Consider the following 19,972-nt stretch of genomic DNA (forward strand, 5'->3'; position numbering starts at 1 on the left):
CTGGCCGCCGCTTGAGGAAGGGGGCTCGGGGAGGGGGGGGGGGCTAGTCTGTCCCACTCACTCCCACCTCCTTTGACTCCAGCAAAGACATTTCATAAGCTTGTCTCTCTCTCTCTCTCTCTCTCTCTCTGCGTAATGCCTAGGTGTAATGCTAGTTCTTTCGATTCGCACTACGCAACAACCGGCGCTTAACTTCCGTCTTGTCAAACAGCGCAAAACTGGACGAAGAACGGCAAACGAAAAATTGGGACGAAGACAGCGCTTGCCTTCTTCCCGCCTTTTTCTTTTTGATCAGATTGAACACCAGGTAGCCTAGTCTTATACCATACTGCAGCCTGACTTCCATCCAATGGGGATTACAGCGGCCGATAGAGTCCGTAATGGCGATGCAGACAGTGCAACCAATTCGCAGTAATAACGTTGTCATTATTCATTGGCCCGGCAATGGCCCGACATAGCTTTTATGTCGCAGATCGCGATAACACTTCGAGGATAGTTCATCATTCCCGCCTATAAGCAAGGCCACAGAATGCGTTCGCTGCAAGAGAAAAGCTTTCAAGCGCTTTTGGATGAATTTTTTCGCGTTTTATTTCCATATGTTATGCATTGCATCCAGTTTGTATAAGTCATCTTGAGAAATGCCAGAATCTCTGGTACTAGTTGGTTCTTGATACGAGCACGGTATTACACACTGCTAATCAACTAGTCAAACTGAACAATTTATATTCCCTGAAAGTTCGCTCGTACGAATTAAGAGCAGCTTGCTGAATACTAACTCTAAGAAGTGCCTGATACTACGGAAAAAAATTAGGGGTAGAATTCACAAAACTTCTCACACTTAAGTTTTCTTTGTCGTTGGCCTATCGCCTTCGCTAGTATTATGTCCAGCCTCTGTATTGGCGGCCATTCGCTTGCAAACAATTTTGGCGCGAGAACTTTCTTGTGAATAGGTGCCCAGGCGCGTAATCCCAGTATATTTTATATCCGCTCCTTTACGTGTCGGCTGCCACTAGTGGAGGTGATGGAATGAACAATGCTGTGACAACCAGATGCGTGTTGGCCTAGGTGGGTGAAAATTTATTCACCTAGAGGAATGTCTGTGAGGGGAATCATTATAAATAAGACTACACTGCTGTTTGCAACAACTAATGCATTCTGTAGATAAAGAACACGCGGGGAAACGTAGATGTGCTAATATTAAAAATGAATAATTAGCAAATATTAAAGTACGATATTCTGAACATAGATCACAGACTTCTTGGTCACGCTTATCTTGTTTCTTCGTTTCTCGAAATAAACATATGTACATGACCCGGCCGTCGTCTGGCGGTGTACCTCGCCGACAAGTTCAAGTCCTTTGCTCGAACTTGCTCGGGAAAGGAGAGGAAAGACAAAAACAAACATTGTACACTTTCAAACGAAACAAAGATTAATTTATCACGTTATTTATTCACACTTAAACTACTATTAGTGGACCCACAATGGCGTCGTATGCAGCGTAGACCTGGACGCATTCTCCTCCTGCAAAGGAAATTTATTCGCGTTATACTTAATATACTGTCTAAACGAATAACCTTCCATTGCATTAATGAAAGTGGAATTATTAACGCCTCTTGCTTGTGTGATCGTAAATATATATATGTAAACATAAATTAGGGTAAGTAATACAATACGTAATTTGACCGAGGTACGGGAAAAAGAACATCATGTTTAACGAAGTGTGGTGAACCGTGATAAACACCCACTCCCTGTTTATAAATAGACAAATTACGGTTACAGCACACACATTCATCAATGCGGAACATGTACGAAAAAGGTTCACTTCGTCCTGTTTACCCGCACATGCCATGAAGTTTGCAGAAGGATATAAAATTAGTACAGAAATTGTTTTGAAACTATGCACTAGTACTGTAAAGTCGGGGAAATGTCTGAGATCAAAGTGCCAGGTGAGCGGCGAAAATTTCGATTATTCCTTTGCAATCTGGAATCTTCTCAAAACATTACGTTGATCGAACAGGCGCACGTAAGCTGTAGCACTTGATTTCAGCACTTGTATGCCTGTGAAGAAAAAAAAATGTTTCTCTGCACATGTGGTGTCTAGACTTTGGTCGTGACTGCACATCTTCCCTACACCGCGCGCAACTGCGCACGAATTCGGAACTTTAGTGCTTATAATTATTTTATGAAAAGTTACTGTAAACTGCAGTCCCGACCACTTGACGAAATTTCAAGTTTGCATATTTTCTCGAAAATCGCTGCCAGTACTCTTTCTTTTCACAGGCGAAGTATAATTGTTTTTGCATACTCTCTCTTTCTCTTTACTTTTGTTTGTTTTTTGGGGGGAGGGGAGGTTTAAAAGCGAATTTCGGCAAATATTGTAATGATGTTTATCGACATATTATACGAAAAGGCTGAAACGCACATGAGTGCTATTCAACCAATCGCTTCGCTGTTATGTTCCGTGAGCTACTCCTTATCGTTAGACTCGATAAAATTGCGCACGCAAAGAGAACACGACAGTAAGTAGGCGAAAAAAAAAACGCTATTTATGAGTAATGTTCCCAGCCAAAAGTTGACAGACTAGTTATGCTGCGCACCAGTAATGTACTGCGGAAAAGCAAAGAGAAAGGCGACAGATAGACAAAACAGAATAAGAGATCGGTTCTGCGCCTGTCCTGTGCACTTTCTCCGCCTTGTGTTGCCGTTCCTATCGCGCAGCTCTTAACATGAAGATCAATCAACTCGGACATTTTATTGCACATAAAACAGAGCGTGCGTTTTTTATGGCGAATCTTCCCTTCCCTCTTCCCTCTCCCCCCCCCCCCCAAGTTTTCATATTGTTGGCGTTACCCGTTAGATGCTGTCTTGCTGAGTACACTACAACTCGAGGCCTCAGGGTATGTTCTCAAATAGACCGCTTGTACCACTGAGTTTGCGGATATACCTCTAAACGCTCCAGGCTGAACGCTCTAAAATAGAGGAGGAGGAGGAGGAGAAAAGAGCGAAGGTATGGATGTAGACCAGAAATGCATCTGGTTGTCCACCCCTCTAAAACGGATGCGTGCCTCTTGGAAGGCGCCCAGATATACAAGTAGAACAAGAGAAAAGAACTGAAGTAGTCGTCAGCAGAAGCAGCCGAGGATGAAGAAGGAAATGGGATCATAACGTGCATTGAACGATGCCTAAGCGCGGAGCAACATTTCGTTTTTTATCTTGGGCCCTGCGTTCTGTTGTAGCTTTTTCTCGCCTTCCTTGTTGCATTTCGCACCGTACGTACCCCCTATGAATAAACTGGCCCACAACAGGGCATCTTCTAATACTACCGCCTTTGTTTTACAGGACCTATATAACTAGCATAAACAAAGGGCCAGGGAACACTTAAAAATCTCTGCCCGCCGTGGTGCCTTAGTTGCTATGGCATTGCGCCGTTAAGCCCGAGGTCGCGCGGTCAAATTCTAGCCGTGGCGGCCGTATTTCGATGGGGGAGAAATGCAAAAAAATAAAAAATAAAACGACCATGTGCCGTGTACCAGTCGCACGTTAAAGAACCCCAGGGGGTTGAAATTAATCCAGAGTCCCTCCTCTACGGGCATCATAGTCAGATCGTGGTTTCGGCACGTAAAATGCCAGCATGAAATGAAATGAAATTCAGACGGGAGAGAACACAGAGTACACTAACTAGTATGTTCTTTTCCCCAGTCTGATATTGTATCGATTCCTTGCTACGTGACAGTAAATGAAACAGTATTGCGTTCTTTTCTTTTTTTTTGTTTCTTTTCTTTCTGACTGGTGCAGCCAACGCTACGCAATATGGAGCCCAGGGGCTATATAGTCAAGCTGCGCCTTTCTTTTCTTTCCTGGAGTCCGCTGCTGCATGGAGCGGACGATTAAACTTGGCCTAGGTTATTGAGCTGTTCCACGGAAGGCAAATGTGTTTCGGGCGGAAATATAAGTCCGAAATGAAGATTAGGCCCAGCGTGTTTACACTAAACTATACGTATTAAAATGAAAAGGTCGTTTAACTTATGCTATTGGTTATAGTTGAGAAAACGGCGCAGCTTCTCTTCTTATTCTTTTTTTTTTATTTTGCTATTTCTCCGTGGCTTCTCGAAAGCGTGTTTTACAGCAGTGCTTCCGGAACTATCCAACCGTGCAGCCCGCTATACTAGGTGCATCTTTTGTTGTTTTCTCTTTTTAGCTGCGCCAAATTCCTTAATATTGCCTGTGGGAGATAACACAATTTTAATCCTTGAGGTCAACTACTCGATGAGGCGACCATTACTTCCATGAGAGTTAAAAATGCTTAATTGAACAATTAGTATAATTAACCCAATTACTTTTTATTTATTTTCACAGGTCCGACAAAATGCATTGGCGTTCCAGTTACTTGTGCTTCCATGCATAAAGCAGGGTTTTAAAGAGTAAGTGCAACAACAATGCATTTTTAACGCAGCTTTGAGGCATCCTCTGAATACGTTTCAAGTGGCTATGCCTTGCAACTCATTAGCTACAATACATAGATTGGTATACGTGTCGTAATGCAACTAATTAAAATGTTAATTATATATTGACATTATTTATTTATTTAAACATTTCGGATTCTCGTAGTAGTAATGGCCGCCTCATCGAGTTATTTAGCTCAAGGGTTAAAATTGTGCTACATGACAACGCAATCTTTATATTTGGTGCAGCTTAAAAAAAGAACCCTATACATGACATACAAAGGTCGCGGCAACAGACTCATTTCTTACAGCATTTGTCTGTCACAAGCTAACCACTTTCAGTACGTAGATAACGAGACACAAGACCTCATCGAATTCGCTACATAAGTTACATGCTATTAAAGGTAATGCATGCCTCCATCAGACACTGCCTAGTTAACTGTTCCTTGTAGCCTCTTTGCTGGAGAACAATTTGTCGAAATGAGAGCGCAGTTTGGACACCTCAAATCCATCTTGGGGCCCGCTATGTCCTACTAAGATTTGTATATGCAGCTAGATTCTTCGCATGAGCCACTTATTGCATGCAGGGTGATTCATTTTTAAGTTTTACAGAATTCTTAAAGATGGCCTGCGGCAGGGCTCCAGTAACTCTTGTCGCTGAGCTGCTATATTCGAAGAGACGGACATTACTAGCATGAGAAATCGGAAACATTTTCAACTAATTAACGAAAATGCACTAATTAAAATAATAAAATAACTATATCGAATAATGATTTCCCAAAGAGTGGCCAAATACATGTGTGTTCCAGTTAATTTTGCGCAATAACGCATAAAAGAGTGTCTTGTTAAAAAAGTAAACGGACCAACAGCGCATTATTTAGGCGAGTCTGATGGTACATATCTCAGTACTGGTGTCATTCTGCAAATTCATTCCAATTATATGCTTCTTCAGAACTTACCGGATACAATTCGTACATTGTAATATGTGCCGCAAATTCTCTAATCAAAAGATTAATTTGTGGATTTTTGTTAATTGAATATATTTCTGGTGCAAGTAATGTCCGCCTCTATGAATATTCCAGCTCAAGGACTGGAATTGTGTTATTTGGAGCAGGCGGGCTATCAAAATAACGTATAACTTAAGATTCATCATCCTGTACAGCACTTAGCATCCAATGTTCGCACTTCGGCAGACAAGTTCCCCATTGTGATCGCGATCCTGACTCCCCCACACCACAGTGTAGCTTCCAAGCCTCACTTCTCGTTTGAGAAACACTGCTCTGCGGAGGACATGTGATGATGGCCTGCGCATACTTCTTCAGTCGTGCAGCTCGATAAGCAACAATATGAGCTTCGAGTCGCCAGATGTCGGTCCAGTGCAGACTTCCATGACAAGTTCTCAGGATATGAAGGGCCCTGAATCAGCCTCTCACATTAGTGGAAGTGAAGTTCAGCGATCTCTGAATTCTGTTTCATCATTGCACTTATTTCGTGGTGAAACTGTCGGCACGACAGAAGACTGCGAGATGAAACAGTCTGGTGTGAACGAGACATCGTCAATTGCTTGTCTCAAAACACTGATGTAGCAGCTGAAACCCTGTGGTTGGCTGGTTAGCCCAAATCACCAAGTGATATGCTCCCCATGAAAAGAGCCGATGCGATCCTGACTCCCCCACACCACAGTGTAGCTTCCAAGCCTCACTTCTCGTTTGAGAAACACTGCTCTGCGGAGAAGGACATATGATGATGGCCTGCGCATACTTCTTCAGTCGTGCAGCTCGATAAGCAACAATATGAGCTTCGAGTGGCCAATGGGCGCGAACTGATCTTGCACGTTGAATTCCGTGGCTTGATTGGCCAGGGCCGGCACTGTCGGAAAGCTGCGCTCGAAGGCCTCGAGCTCGAGTCGCGCCTCGTCCGGGTTGCGCGGGAATGCCACCGCGATCGCGTCGGTCGTGGTGGCGAAACTCTCGCCTAGGCTGCGCATGAACGGATCCAGCCGGCTGATCTGCATGGTGCTGAAGGTTGCCACCGACGTCAGCTGTAGCGCGAGGACCCTCCGGAGCTCTTGAGCATGCCGCCCATAAAGCATTCCCCCTTCAATTTTGAACCTATAACTTTGCGCATAAATTTTTTCCCCAACTTCGCACGCCGGACGTGTCTTTCCTGGGTTTCGAGTGGAGAGGAGACGGAGAATGAAATAAAGTTGGGCACAGCCAGGCATGTAGGAGAGCCCAGATTTGTTGATGCAAGCAAGGTACGGCATGGTAAAACTTTATTCTGTTCCTTCGGAACGCGCGTCAGCACGTAGCGGGCTGCTCCCAAGTCGGTACAGAAAGGCCGAGCCTCTCTGCTGCGTCGCGGGCCCGATGGAATGCCCATAGCTGTGCTTCAAGATCGGGGCTGCTTAGGGCCGCCTCCCATTTGGACGACGTGACGCCATCGCCGTCGCGTATTGGTGGGCACTGCCGGAGTATGCGTTCTAAGAACGCAGGGTGTCGGAACGAAATGTGTCTAGCTCTGGTTTTAGTTTCCTCCCACAGAAAAAAATTCCGCCCCGGTTCTACTCCGGAACAATGAAAAAAAAAATATGCGTAAGGGTTAACGTCAGGGTCTTGGTTCCCATGTATACTTTTCTAAGCACTGTCACGATTGGAACATAATATTTCCTTTTTTCAAGAAGTGAATTATGAATTCTGAGATCATGCTAGTGCCTTCAGTCAAGGCACTGAGCATGATCTCGGAAGCCGCACGTCATAGACTGTACTCGCCGAAATGCAAGGACGCTGTTGCGATAAAACAAAATTAAACAAGCATAAACGTATCACAAGACTACGATAACAACGCGTTGTACATGTAGGAAAGAATACGATAAGCTTTCCAGCGCGCAAGGCCGGCAGGTTTCTCTACGCTGCCGATCGGCTAATTCGCCGAGCGGCCAGCTTAGATTAGTGGAGCACTCGACCGGCTATCGCTCGCACTATCCCTGCCTGAGATACGCGCTCATGCTGACGTTGCCTGACGTCGGTTGTTTCGGATTGCCGACTTTATCCTTGAACCGCAAAACGATGAGTATTCCGGCTTCACTCCGGCACCGAGTTCCGGTCAAAAATATAGCTTTTCTTGGTTTGTTTTCGTTCCGTTTCAACACATTCGGTGCAAGGGCTAAACTCACGCTCTGTCTAGGCGACAAGTATAGTGTACTAGATTAGGGGTAGTGGACCGTGAGAAGGCTGCGCGGTGAAGCAGTTTTCCCAGAAACGCACAGGTGGCGCTGCTGCGCCTTTCACCTCGGCCCTTCACGCACGCATGCATATGCGTCGGATGTCGGCTCGCCCGGCTAGAAAAACGCGTTTGGATACTCTCCACCGTGTTCTCTAATATACAGGAAAGAGTTAGAGGGGAAAGAAACCGAGTTGCCCGGTTTTGTTTCCTTTTTCTTTTTTTCTTGCGAGGACACAAGTGCAAAAAGTTTCATTGTTACATGCCAGCCCAAGCACGCACCGGCGGAGACTGCTTATCTGAACCTGCACTGAAAACATTAAGCGTACACGCAGGCTTAGTTCTACAGAGAGCGCTTTATTTACACATAAAAAAAATGGGCTCCAATGCATGCTTTAAAAGTGGTTGGACAACGAAGCTGTAAACGACCACTAGAACTAGTAATCATTTTGCGGCGTACGTTGAAATTATTCACGTGGCGACATTCGCATGCACTTTACCTAGCTATTCGGTGAGACCTATGACTGCCACTCTGTGGACCGGAATTCCCATTGACGCTGAACACCGCGTATTTTTTCTGCTTTTCTTCTTCATTTTTTATAAACATATCGAAAAGCTGTTTGGAAGAACTGCAGCGAATACCGGTGGTCATCAAAACTACTAGAAGATAAAGCCCATAAATGCCATTGTTGCAAAAAGGTGGCCGTACTAGATGAGGTCAAGAAGATCGGACACCAAAGCGGCGGCAGCCAACAATCTAGCCGAGTAAAGAGACGTAACGCGGTCTAAGGGCACTGTTCTTCGGTTATAGAAGGCTGTCTCCTAAGCATGTGGCACACATTTAGCACCTGTATGATCCTGCCGGTGGCCTCTTCCGGGAAGTAGGAGTTGGCGACGTCCTCCTCCAGGCTGCCTTCAGTCACGTGCAAACCCTGGTACAGGAGCCCGCCGGGCAGCACGTTGTGGAAGACGGCGCCGCGGCCTCGGACCGTCGATGGAACGCGGGGACGTGGCTGGACCGCAGGCAACGCCGGCAGCGATCCACCGGCTGGGGCAGCGGCCGCAGCAACCGGAACGGCTGGCGGCTCGCCTTCGGAACGACGCCCCAGCGCCTGGCTAGACCGAGAGGACGATTGCTATGTCAGTTGTAATTAAGGATAGATGTACAGGGCACGCATGGAAGCTCGCGAAGGTTTCTTACAGGCGACATGCGGTGACTTGTACCACAGTGCTGTCCCCGTCATCACCCATCTGCTTCCTGTCCACAAAAAGATGTCGTTTGGCAGCCGCAAATCGATACCTTCACTACACGCCTCTTCTCTACTTCTTCCTCTAGGGTATCCTCCTCTAAGTCCTGCTAGCGAGGCACTGTGGGCCTCGACATTCAACCCACTTTTTGCTCCAGCTAAGCGTTTTCTCCCTTTCTCTCTCTCTCTTGAGTGACCACACTATCCTTCCCTCTTGCATGTGTTCTGACAAAGCAAGATGATTCCATCTTATCTACAGACTAAAGTACTAGTTCAGAGATATCAGACCTTAAGGGGACACTAAAGTGAAAAAGGATTTCTTCTGCATCAGTAAATTACCGTCCTGCAGCACCAAAAACACCACTCTTACAACGATAAGACGTTTGGTAAGCCAGAAAAAGTGCAAGAACGAAATACGGGTGGCGACGCCTACTTAAAGTTCCCGCACTTGGGGACTGTGACGTCTTGGATTTTGATGGCATCTTCTAGAGCCTACTAACTATACGTAGCGGTACAGATTGACTACATTGTGCTCTAAATGAACGAAATATTAAACATGGCAAGTTTCGGGAACCTTTATTCAGCCAACGCGGCCCAACTGCGAAAGCATACTTTGGAGTCCCTGACGTCACGCTGACGTACGGGCGCTGGGATTTCAGCGCGAAATTCGAATACCGATACTTGGACCTTCATTTTCTCATCTAATAATCAAACTATCTTTTTTAAAATGACCGCCTGCAGGGTTCTCAAACAATGCTTCATTAGTCTAAACTGATTTATTGTTTTGCTTTAGTGCCCCTTTAAAGACATAGTGGTCACACATATATGAATACTTAATGTGGCCTATTGCATCCGAACACTGGGGGCCAGCTTCCAACAAGGGGATTTGCCTTTGTCCCCAGTTGAGACGACTACAAATACCCTTTAAACCATGTTCTTGGGCTAAACTCAACCTTAGCATTTGTTGCACCGTTCTAGCGATGCAAAAGTGCAGTGCATTAGTGTGACACCGTGGGACCCAGAGAGCCGGATGGAGCGCTGTCGGAGCAGCACGTCATTCGTCCCAGTGGCTAGTATCGCGCTCTCCGCAGCAGCCAGAATGGTCGGATGCTTACCCTGGGACAGAGCTGTCCAGCTGCAGGTCGTCGTCGGTAGGCGCAGGTCGCACGGCTGGCTCGGCGTGGAAAAGAAACTCGCCGAAGATGCCTTCGTGCGTGCTGTCATCGGAGCCGTTGGCCGGTCGGATGAACTCCAGCTGGAAACGCACGATGACAGAGTCCGGGGGCAGCAGCTCACGCACGCAGTCCAACCCTGGGCGCGTGGAGACATGCGCACACGCATAATGTGGTTGCAAGCGCTGAATCGTAACTTACAGCGTCATAATATAATCGGTACACCGACCCACCACTCCCACCGGATGGGACACAATACATGCATTCACCAATGTTAACGTTTGTGCTCGCAGAGGGAATATGCAGGAACACTACACTGTTCTGAAAAGCGTCAGTATTCCCTACAGCATGCAGGCCATTGTGCAACAAAAGGCCCATTAAAGAGACAAAGTGCCATCAGCTCTTACTGCGCACGAGCAGTCGCATATACGTGCCTTCGTAGTTCCTTCTTTTAAATTTAGGTCTTTAAATATTACTTACAGAAAATTTCAAACCCAAAATCTTCCCGTTCGATTTCCCTGCGTACTTAGGTACTTCTGATAACGTAGGCACCCCATGGATGACGACGCCATTAACATATTTCAATATGGTTTCACTGTCAGCGCGGATGGCTGATATAAAAGTGCAGCACGTCAAGACATCATCATCAATATGAAGTGTTGAGTGGCTCCTCCGGCTCTCGGCAAAGTTTTGCCCAGTCCGCGTGTATTTTTGACGTCATACATCTGGATGCGGGGGTACCGGCGACACTTGCTCGAAGCATGAAGGGATAAATGTTGCTTCCTCTTTTCCATGTCGTACTGGCTTTCAGAATGTGTCTGAACAGACAAACGGCACAACCTGTCTCCCTACTTGTACCAACTACCGTGCGAAACTGATTTCCATGGAGTTCAGGCAGGATGTGGCATTGGATGGGGCACAGTAAGGACAACCACCCCACGCAGATTGTGCCAGGGCCAGCAAAGGCAGCGGCAGTGTTCTTTCTTGGCCGGTTCCATGGCCACAGCCGAGGCGCTCGCGTATATCGCCGCTCACGGGCGCCAATGCGCACGTTTTCATATCCGCCTTCGTGGGTGCTGGCCGCGCTGTTAATTTCTGAACCACTCCTCTGTAGGGAATAAACTGAAAATGGTTCGCTATATCCGCTATGGCAGCTACTGCGACTTGCACAGCCACCGACTTCACTTGGGGATGATGACAACGACGATTCTGACCCCAACTACGCAGCGTAACAAGTTCACGCATAGCAGACGAATTCTGCAACAGGAACCTCAACAAGCTCGTTCCACAACGTCTCCGGTTTGTGAGCACACGTGATCGCGTCTCTGGGCAGTTTCTGGACCGCTGTGTTTGGGCCGGTGCACGTTTAGCATCGGTTCTTGACGTAGGTTTTGGAAGTTGCTTGAGAAATGATAATAATTTACCTTGTTATCATTCAACATTCGTCACATATTTAGATTTACATCACTTTCATTTCGTGATTAATAGGAACATATCAACCCATGAAAGCATAAAAGTCCAAAACAAATATGTTGCTGCCAGTAGTCCTTTAAACATGACGTTTGAGACACAGAACAAATTATTATTGAGAGGGTGTCATAGTTGGGCTAAAGGGCAGCCACTCACTTTCGGATCCACCTTAAAGGGACACTTAAGAGGTATATTTAGTTAAGCTGTTTAGTACATTAGGTTTCTGGGATAGCAATGTGGTCACTCTTTCCCTAAGCTGATGCATGGTAATAAACAGAAATAATTATGACAGGTGTCAACGCCGGCTTTAAATTCTCGCATCATCCCACCCTGACTTGGATTTTGAAAGCGTCTGTTCTCTGGTTTTGTTCTTGTTTATAGGATAAGGAGGATCACGTTAGTACATTGTAAAGATGGCCCAAAGCCATTCCCTCATATGCTGGAACGTCCGACTTTTTGCTTTCACCTTGGCTAAAGAAAGTGGAAGGAAGCGTGAAATCCCTCGACAGAAGTTGTCATTGCTCTTCTGTCAGAGACCGCAGCAATTCCTAAAATGCGTAGCGTCTTCTTTAGTCTAGGCACGGCATTGTCCTAAACTCTCGGTAGAATGGAGGAGCGTCCAGTCAAGGATCATTTGAAAATGCGCACGTTAACCTAGCAAGTTGATACAACTTCTACTGTGCCATAAAACGTCCGAAACATACGAGCATAGATTGAATTTTTGAAATACGTAACATTGACTTAGCGGTGCTCAGGTTCGAGCGCGAAATTCAAGGAAGAAGGTGTCATTCGATTCATAAACGTGATTGATAAACAATACTTTAGGAGTTTGTAAAATAATTCATTGATCCTTTAATGTCCCTTCAGTAAGCCATGAACGAGATGCTGCGTTACTTTCATGTTGGCTTTTCCCGGAGACCTCCTGGCCTGTGCACAGCCCGAGTTTACCCCTCCCGTCCTCGTTCAGGTCGGCGTGATAGGACAGGAACACAAGGGATGGACGCATGCCGGCCAAGCGCGCGATGTTGCGGTAGCGAGCGAGCTTCGGACGCAGGATCTCTGCGCATGCGTGATGCCTGTCCAGCAGTGGCTGCGGACTCGGCTGCTCCGACTCCTGCGCGCGCGAATGCACACTCAAAGAAATGGCGGGCCCTGCAGCAACGAGTGACTCCTGAGAGTCGGTGCAAAGTGGTAGAGGGACAAGTTTTAAAGGCAACAGTTTTTGTCGTAAATGCAACGGTTTTCCGCAACCTATCGCGATGACAAATAGGCGAGGAAGCCGTCGGTCAGCAGGCTCACTTGTCGTGTCGCTGCGTTTGGGTAAAAGGAAAAGAAAAACGTCGGCGCAGAGAACGCTTTCGCGTCTCATAATGCAGCCCTTGGTCTTGTCTCTGCTGCCTTTCTTTTTGCTAGCGTTCAAAGAAGTCTTGCTGTTATACCTTTAGTCAGGCATAAAGGGCGCCCACTGACCAAGGCTTCAATTTTGCAATCTAAAAACGTGCGTTCAAGGGAACAGTTACAGCAAAATTAACTTCTGAATATTTTAAATGGTGCCAGATGAAGAAACTTCGATTTTCTGTGGCGGCAAGCTGTCTTTTCATGATTTTGGGGGCAGATAATGTCAGCCCTGCCGGGTAATCCACCTGAAAAGCCTGAATAGGTCTGCATAGGTTGCATGCGATATTTTTTTCAATCTCTTCGAAATACAAAAGAGAACACCTGACATACATGCAAATACGCTATATAGGCTTCACTAAAGCAGTGAAATTAGTACCAAATAGTCAAATTCGGACTGCGCTAACGCATTTCAGCCCCTAGTGCCTACGCAAGTGCATGCCCTTAACAGTCCAGCGGTGAAAGTCACGCCAGTCACAGCTTTTTTCTTGTTTTGTTCTTTCCTTATAAGACTTGTACAAAATGCAACAGTAAGAAAATATAACAATGACCATCGTTATAAATTACTTGCCTTTGGGTTCTATTCCATAGTCGTTTTTTTTTTATACTCCCACTCGTCTGGACCGTATTGCTACCACTTTTGACGCACGAAATCCCTTCGCTCGGTATTAAATCAGGGATAATGCACATTCAATTCAGAGAGCTTCCCTATATGCGAATGCTCATCGTTCGCTCATTTCTTTTTCCCTTTACACCTATCGAAGATATTAGAACACTTTCAGAGCAAAACTGCCGGTGCCTGGAGCACCTGTAGTCATAATAATCTTGGCAAAATATTGTTACGCCCACGAAAGGCATTTTTTTTCTACAAGCCGGGTAGAATTAGACGCGAGGGCCTTGATCAGCTGAGCGCCTATCGAGATTCAGCTAACCAGCCACACGTCGTCTTTTTCCTTCACCTGTCTTCGATGCCCCACATGCTGTTGAGGCGTAAACCCACTACGCACGTAAGAGTGCCACGTTTCCCCGAGGCCCGCCGGATAAGTCAAACAGGCTGTCGAGAAATACAGGGCTTTAGACGGGCGACATGCGAAAGTTCAGTCTTTGCTGACCGTCGGCCAGTTTGATGTGAGGCGTGCTATGCGGTATGTTACTTTGCTTATACGGTCAGTAACAACATAGGGCCCACCATAGTGGGCCAGCAGTTTTTTACACAATCCACGTTTTGTTGTTGGTTTCCAGAGCCACACTAAGTCACCAGGGATCATATATCATGTGTCGGTGTCGGCGGCCATAGCGTGCCTTCGATAATTGTGGAATATTCGCGAAATTTGAGGGAAAAAGCACCGGTGTCTGGATCACCTGCAGTCATAATCATCTTCGCAAAATATCGTTACGCCCACGAAAGACGTTTACTGACAAGCCAAGTAAAGTTAGACGTGATGGCACAAATAAGCAAGTCGTCGGGCCTCTTCAACAAGAGAGACGGTCTCGGAAATACCAAAGTTATTATGGCTTGAAAACAGGAAGATAGTCTCTAGTGTATAACGAGGCGGACGAGCATAAAGGAGAAAGAAGGGACTGTTAGCCCATGATTTCCTGCTGTGAGGCGTTAAATGTGTAAGTATTCAAAGGTAGCACGCTGTCCCAGTTCTTATGAACTGACGCGACATACATGGACAGCGTGTTAGTAACCGTTCTGTTCGTTCGTTACGTAAGATCATTTGTTTGTGGATGATACGAGGTGGAATGAAGAAAACTAGAAGCACATAGACGAAGCATCTCTTCCACCATGTCTGCTGAGAACTGCCGCCCACGATCGCTGATGATAACTTTGGGAGGTTCATGTCGGTGAATGACAAAACTAAGCAGGCAAATAGACACTTCGGTTGCAGTAGCCGATGTCATCGTAACTGTCTCACAGTAGCATGTCAAGTGATCGGCACACACGACAATCCAGCGATACTCATCAGATGACCGTGGGAAAGGACCGAGAAGATCGGTGCGGACTGGCTCAGGCGGAGTGCTGGGGGGTGGCACTTGATGTAGGCGACCAGGAGGAGCACTCGTCGGACGCTTGTGACGTTGACACACGCTGCAGCTGGACACGTACTGGTTGGTCGTCTGGCGCATTTTAGGCCAGTAGAGCCTTTCTTGAATGCTGTAGAGCGTTCGTGCAGATATCAAATCACCAGATGTTGGATCGTCATGCGTAGTGCGCAAGATGGAGAGATCAAGACTCTCCTGGACCACCATGATATCGTGGGCCTGTAGCAGAATAGTGGTTTTTGCACAGAACCCCATCAAGAACGCAGAAACGAGTGAATGGTGCTGACTTGCTCGCAGTAATGAGCAGTGGCTCTAAAGTTGTGTCTTTCTGCTGCTCGACCTTGAAGGTATCTATATCAAGAGATACTGGCTCCAGTCATGCGATATAGCGGCCGAAGTTGTCCGCGTCGAAGTCCGTAGTTCGAAAAGGCATGCGCGAGAGGCAGCCAGTGTCGGCGTGCTGTCGGCCTCTTTTATAAGAAGCGGTAAAATCATATTCTTGTAAACGAAGTGTCCAACGTGCAAGCCGGCCTGACGGATCACGCAGATTAAACAACCAGCAGAGAGAATGACGGTCTGTCACAGTGAAGGGGCGCCCATACAGGTATGACCGGAAGCGCCATACTGCGAAAATCACTGCAAAAGATTCTTGCTCTGTGACCATGTAATTGCGCTCGGACTTACTTAAAGAGTGACCCGCATAGGCGACGTGTAATTTGGTGCCAACGCGTTGAATGAGGACCACGCCGATGCCAATACTGCTAGCGTCCGTGTGAACTTCTGTGGGAGCCGCATGGCCGAAGTGTCGGAGAATGGGATAGGACGTCAGAAGAAACTTCAGCTTACTAAAAATAGCCTCACCTTCAGGAGTTCATTCAAGGGGAACGCCCTTCTGGAAAAGGTATTTCAGCGGATACGCGATGTTGGCAAATACACGAATAAACCGGCGGAAGTATGAGCAAAGCCCCAGGAAACTACCTAGCTCTGTTACACGGCGATGTTGCTTGAAGGCTTCCACGGTAGCAGTCTTCGCTGTATCGGGTCATATGCCGTCCTTATCCACTAGATATCTCAGAATCACTGTTTAGCGGTCTCCAAAATGACATTTGTTCGAGTTGAGCACGAATACCGCTATTCCCAAACAGTCTAGCACAAGATCGAGACGCGCGTTGTGCTCACTGAACGTACGCCCGAAAATCACTACATCGTCGAGATAGCACATGCATACTACCCACTCAAACCACGTAGGATGTTGTTCATAAAGCGCTCGAAAGTTGCAGGCGCATTACGGAGCCCGAACCGGATCACATTAAATTAAAAAAAGTCCATATGGGTTTAGAAATGATGTTTTAACCTTGTGCGTGCCTTGTGCAAAAGAATTTGCCAGTACCCCGACCTCAAGTCAACAGACGAAAAGTAAGACGCTGATGAAAGGCAGTCGATAGCATCATCAATACACGGAAAAAGATATACGTCCTTTTTAGCGATGGTGTTGAGGTGATGGTAGTCAACACAAAATCGTCATGTACCATCTTTCTTTTTAACCAGAATCACTGGCGCTGCCAATGAACTACAGCATTCTTGGATTACATTCTTATTTAGCATTTCGCGGACTTGGTCTTTGATCAACTTGCGTTCCGATATTGAAACTATGTGCGGCTTCTGTCGCAAAGGTTGGGCAGATCCCGTATCAATGCGATGCTGTGTACGAGAAAGGAGGAAGCGATGGTGGCCCCTCATGCTGCGAAGAGTCTAACAGTCCGGAATGTTTTAGCAGAATATTCGCCACTTCATGACACTGGTTAGTGGTGAGTGATTTGTTTACGACAGTTAGAATGGAGGAGTGCGCAGCAAGGTCATGCATTAACGAAACATCGCTCATCCGCAGAATCAGGGGCCTCTAAGAACGGCAAGCGGCAGCATTTGATCTTCATGGTAGGCGGCAACTTTCAGACCCTGTGGTAGTATTGCAGCTTCACGTGAACAGTTTACGGCCCATAAGCTAGAGCGTCCATGAACAACTGACAGTGTGCACTAGGGTATCCACACATTCTTCTTGGTGCAACTTAGATAAACGGGCTGAACGGTAGCGCCAAACGTTGCGTTGGTGGTAGGGAAACAGGTGACAAACACACGTTGCGGATAACGGAGGCACAACTGTATCCCGGGATACACAAAGCACATTTTCGTGATACGGCGGGCCTTCCATAAACGCACCAGAAAAGCTCGTACCTACACTGATTTCTCCCGTTCTGCAGTCGACAGTGGCACCGCACAGTTTCGAAAAGCCAAGTCATGGGATTACGTCATGTGTAGAATGAGGTAGAACAGAGAACACTGCGTTAAATATTTCACGACCTAGGATAACGACTATATTGTACGCCACGACAACCTGCAACAACTCCCCACTCACTCCGCGAAACGTATCGACATGGTCCCAGCGAAAATAGTTTTTCGTCCTAGGAGGCTTTTAAACACAAAACTCTTCAATGAAACGGTTGTTCCCGTTTCCATTAAGGTCATTGATGAAACTCCGTCAATAGGCACAGGCACCTTATTCTTAAACACACAAATTGATGGAGGAATTTCTGCGACATCGAAGATTGTCCAGCGACCTCCCCTCCAGCGGCCGCGCTGACTAGTTTTCCGGAGGTGGCGACGGGTAGCGACGCCGCGGAGACGGTGACCGGTTTGCGCGAGCAGCGGGTAGTAGTGTCAAGCTGAGACCGGACGCTGTAGAACGGTTTTGCAGCGACTCCGGTTGCTGGTGAGGCAAGCTTCCTGGATATGCCAAGTGGAGCGCGGTACCGCCTAGACATCGTCGATCGGTCGAACCTCGGTGATCGGCGGCGATTGCAGCACCTGGCAATTTGACCCAAGTCGCCACGGCTATAGCTGACAGGAAAACGACGATCAATGAACTGCTCCTCGAAGCGCTCAGATGTGGAGGTCGCGCAGCAGAGTGAAGTTGCTGAGCCTCCTGAACATGAGGAACGATCGGTCTGCGTGCAAACCTCCTGGGGCGAGGTGTTCTGCAAGTCGGTGCTCGGGTGTACACGTGCCCTCACGTGGCCATGGAGCTCATCTGTGGTTGACGTCTGTGACACATATCGACGGTTCCCATGGCGCTCCTCTGGTGTTGGTGTCCGTGAAACATACCTTCGGTAGCCACGAAGCGCAGGGTGCTGCAGGCGCTATGTGTTGCGGAGCATAAGCATCAGGTTGTTGCACAAAGTTGCGCGCTAGTATCTGGTGTCGCAGCAGTTCTTCACGCATGATCTGCCGTATAGCAGACGAAAGATCGGCGGGCGGGCTCCCATCGTCGCTGGCAACGGTTGTCGCATTCATCGGGCATGTCTCCTACAGGCGCTGACCTTTGAGCAGGTACAACTAGAGCTGGCTTTTGTCCGCCTCCATCCTCAGCCATGGGCAATGTCGTTGGCAAGAGACCGGAAACACGACGGCGCCGGCGAAGTTCTAGGTATCGCGACTCCGTGGTACGTTGTGTCGTACCCAGCACGCTCCACCTCTCTTTCACGCCCACGAAAGGCATTTATTGACAAACTAGGTACAGTTTGCCGTGACAGCCTTGATCAGCTGCGCGCCTATCGAGATTCAGCTAGCCAGCTTCACGTCGTCTTCCTCCTTGACCTCTCTTGGATGCCCCACATGCTGTTGAGGCGTAAACCCACTACGCACGTAAGAATGTCACAATATTGTTATTTACTGCACAAAATTCAACCCAAAACCAACAGTCTGCCTTCAGCCACCAGAGAGCGGACACTCCAACCACCAATTGATAAAATATTACTGTTCAGGTCACCAAGTCTGCAGCTAAGAAGCGTCCTACCATTTTTCGCATCAACCCAAGCGCTAGCCGGCTCTATGCCGACGGAAAAGCAGAGCGTGAAAATGCGCGTGCGTGCGCTCAATGCGTGCTTGCGTGCATGCGTGCTGGGCAATGCTGTTGCGATTGCACCTCATTGAAGAGTCTTCACAGACTAACGCTCCACAGCAATTTTCTTTGAAATGCTTAGTCAGAACAGACATTTTCGCCTGCGCGTCTTTTATGGTCTAAGCATGTCCAAAGCTTCGAAACCATGGCCCTCATATGCACTTCTCGGTCCCTGCACAACTTTTGCCGCTTCATAGGCCAAGAGGTTGCACGGGACCGGCGCGTTTCTCATTCACATATGCTTTCGATCATCACACGTTCCACGGGAACCCAGAAACGCGGCATCGTGACAAAGCTTGTTTCGAGAACTACTGTAGCCTCGAAACGTTTGACAACGACTATATGCGTAACCGAAGCGTCATCTTATCTGTACTGCTCCAAGATTATCGAGTAAAGCTTTAGGCAGGAATTTATCTTAAGCAGTCTGGCCATCGTTGCTACTCTAAATGAGTTAGCGGCCCAAAGTAGAACAGCATGCATTAACTGACCGGTGAACAGCAGAACGAGATGGAGATCAGTTTCTTCCTCAGCAGAGCCAGTGCGACCAACTGCCACAGCCGGTTCACCTCGGCGCACGCGAAGAGCTCCTCGATGCCAAGGTAGTCGAACACGCTCTCCACCGCGAACTCGTTGCCGAAAAAGTCGCTCACGTCCACCACAGAATCAGGCTGTTGGTCGCAAGCGGACATCGCTTTGATGGCTGGGGACGCAGTCATCCGCGGAGCACGGGAAGGATGCGCGCACATTCGGCACGTTCTTCTTCTCTTCTTATTCTTCTTCGAGAGTGCAGCCCCACGAGACGCACAGCGGAAGCTTCGATCAAATGTTTCTCTTGGATTGGATTTTCTTCTACGATAGCGCTTGCCCACTGCACAGGATTGACCATGATTTGACTGATATTCAGAACACGATAGAAAAAATAAAATGGGTTCTAGAAAAAAGAACTGTTGGTACTTCGTCGTTCACGCCGATGTCGGCGATAATAGGTGCGGGACTTGGTAGGTACCGCTGTTCGATAAA

General features: G+C 47.4%; 1 protein-coding gene across 2 annotated transcripts; it reads right to left on the reverse strand.

Moving 5' to 3' along the window:
- Window positions 1-1,403: 1,403 nt before the first annotated feature.
- Window positions 1,404-19,699, reverse strand: LOC135915405 (uncharacterized). Of its 2 annotated transcripts, none has more exons than XM_065448459.2 (5): window positions 19,441-19,699; window positions 12,502-12,667; window positions 10,027-10,222; window positions 8,513-8,780; window positions 1,404-1,521 (listed from the first exon to the last, which is right to left on the reverse strand). In XM_065448459.2, the coding sequence occupies exons 1-5, from the start codon at window positions 19,696-19,698 to the stop codon at window positions 1,468-1,470; spliced, it is 942 nt and encodes a 313-aa protein (XP_065304531.2). In that variant the 5' UTR covers window position 19,699; the 3' UTR covers window positions 1,404-1,467. The 2 variants fall into 2 exon arrangements, with proteins under 2 accessions (XP_065304531.2, XP_065304529.2); XM_065448457.2 differs by having other exon boundaries at window positions 12,448-12,667.
- Window positions 19,700-19,972: the final 273 nt, after the last annotated feature.

Source organism: Dermacentor albipictus, chromosome 4, assembly GCF_038994185.2.
Source record: "Dermacentor albipictus isolate Rhodes 1998 colony chromosome 4, USDA_Dalb.pri_finalv2, whole genome shotgun sequence".
NCBI classification, from domain to species: Eukaryota; Metazoa; Arthropoda; class Arachnida; order Ixodida; family Ixodidae; genus Dermacentor; species Dermacentor albipictus.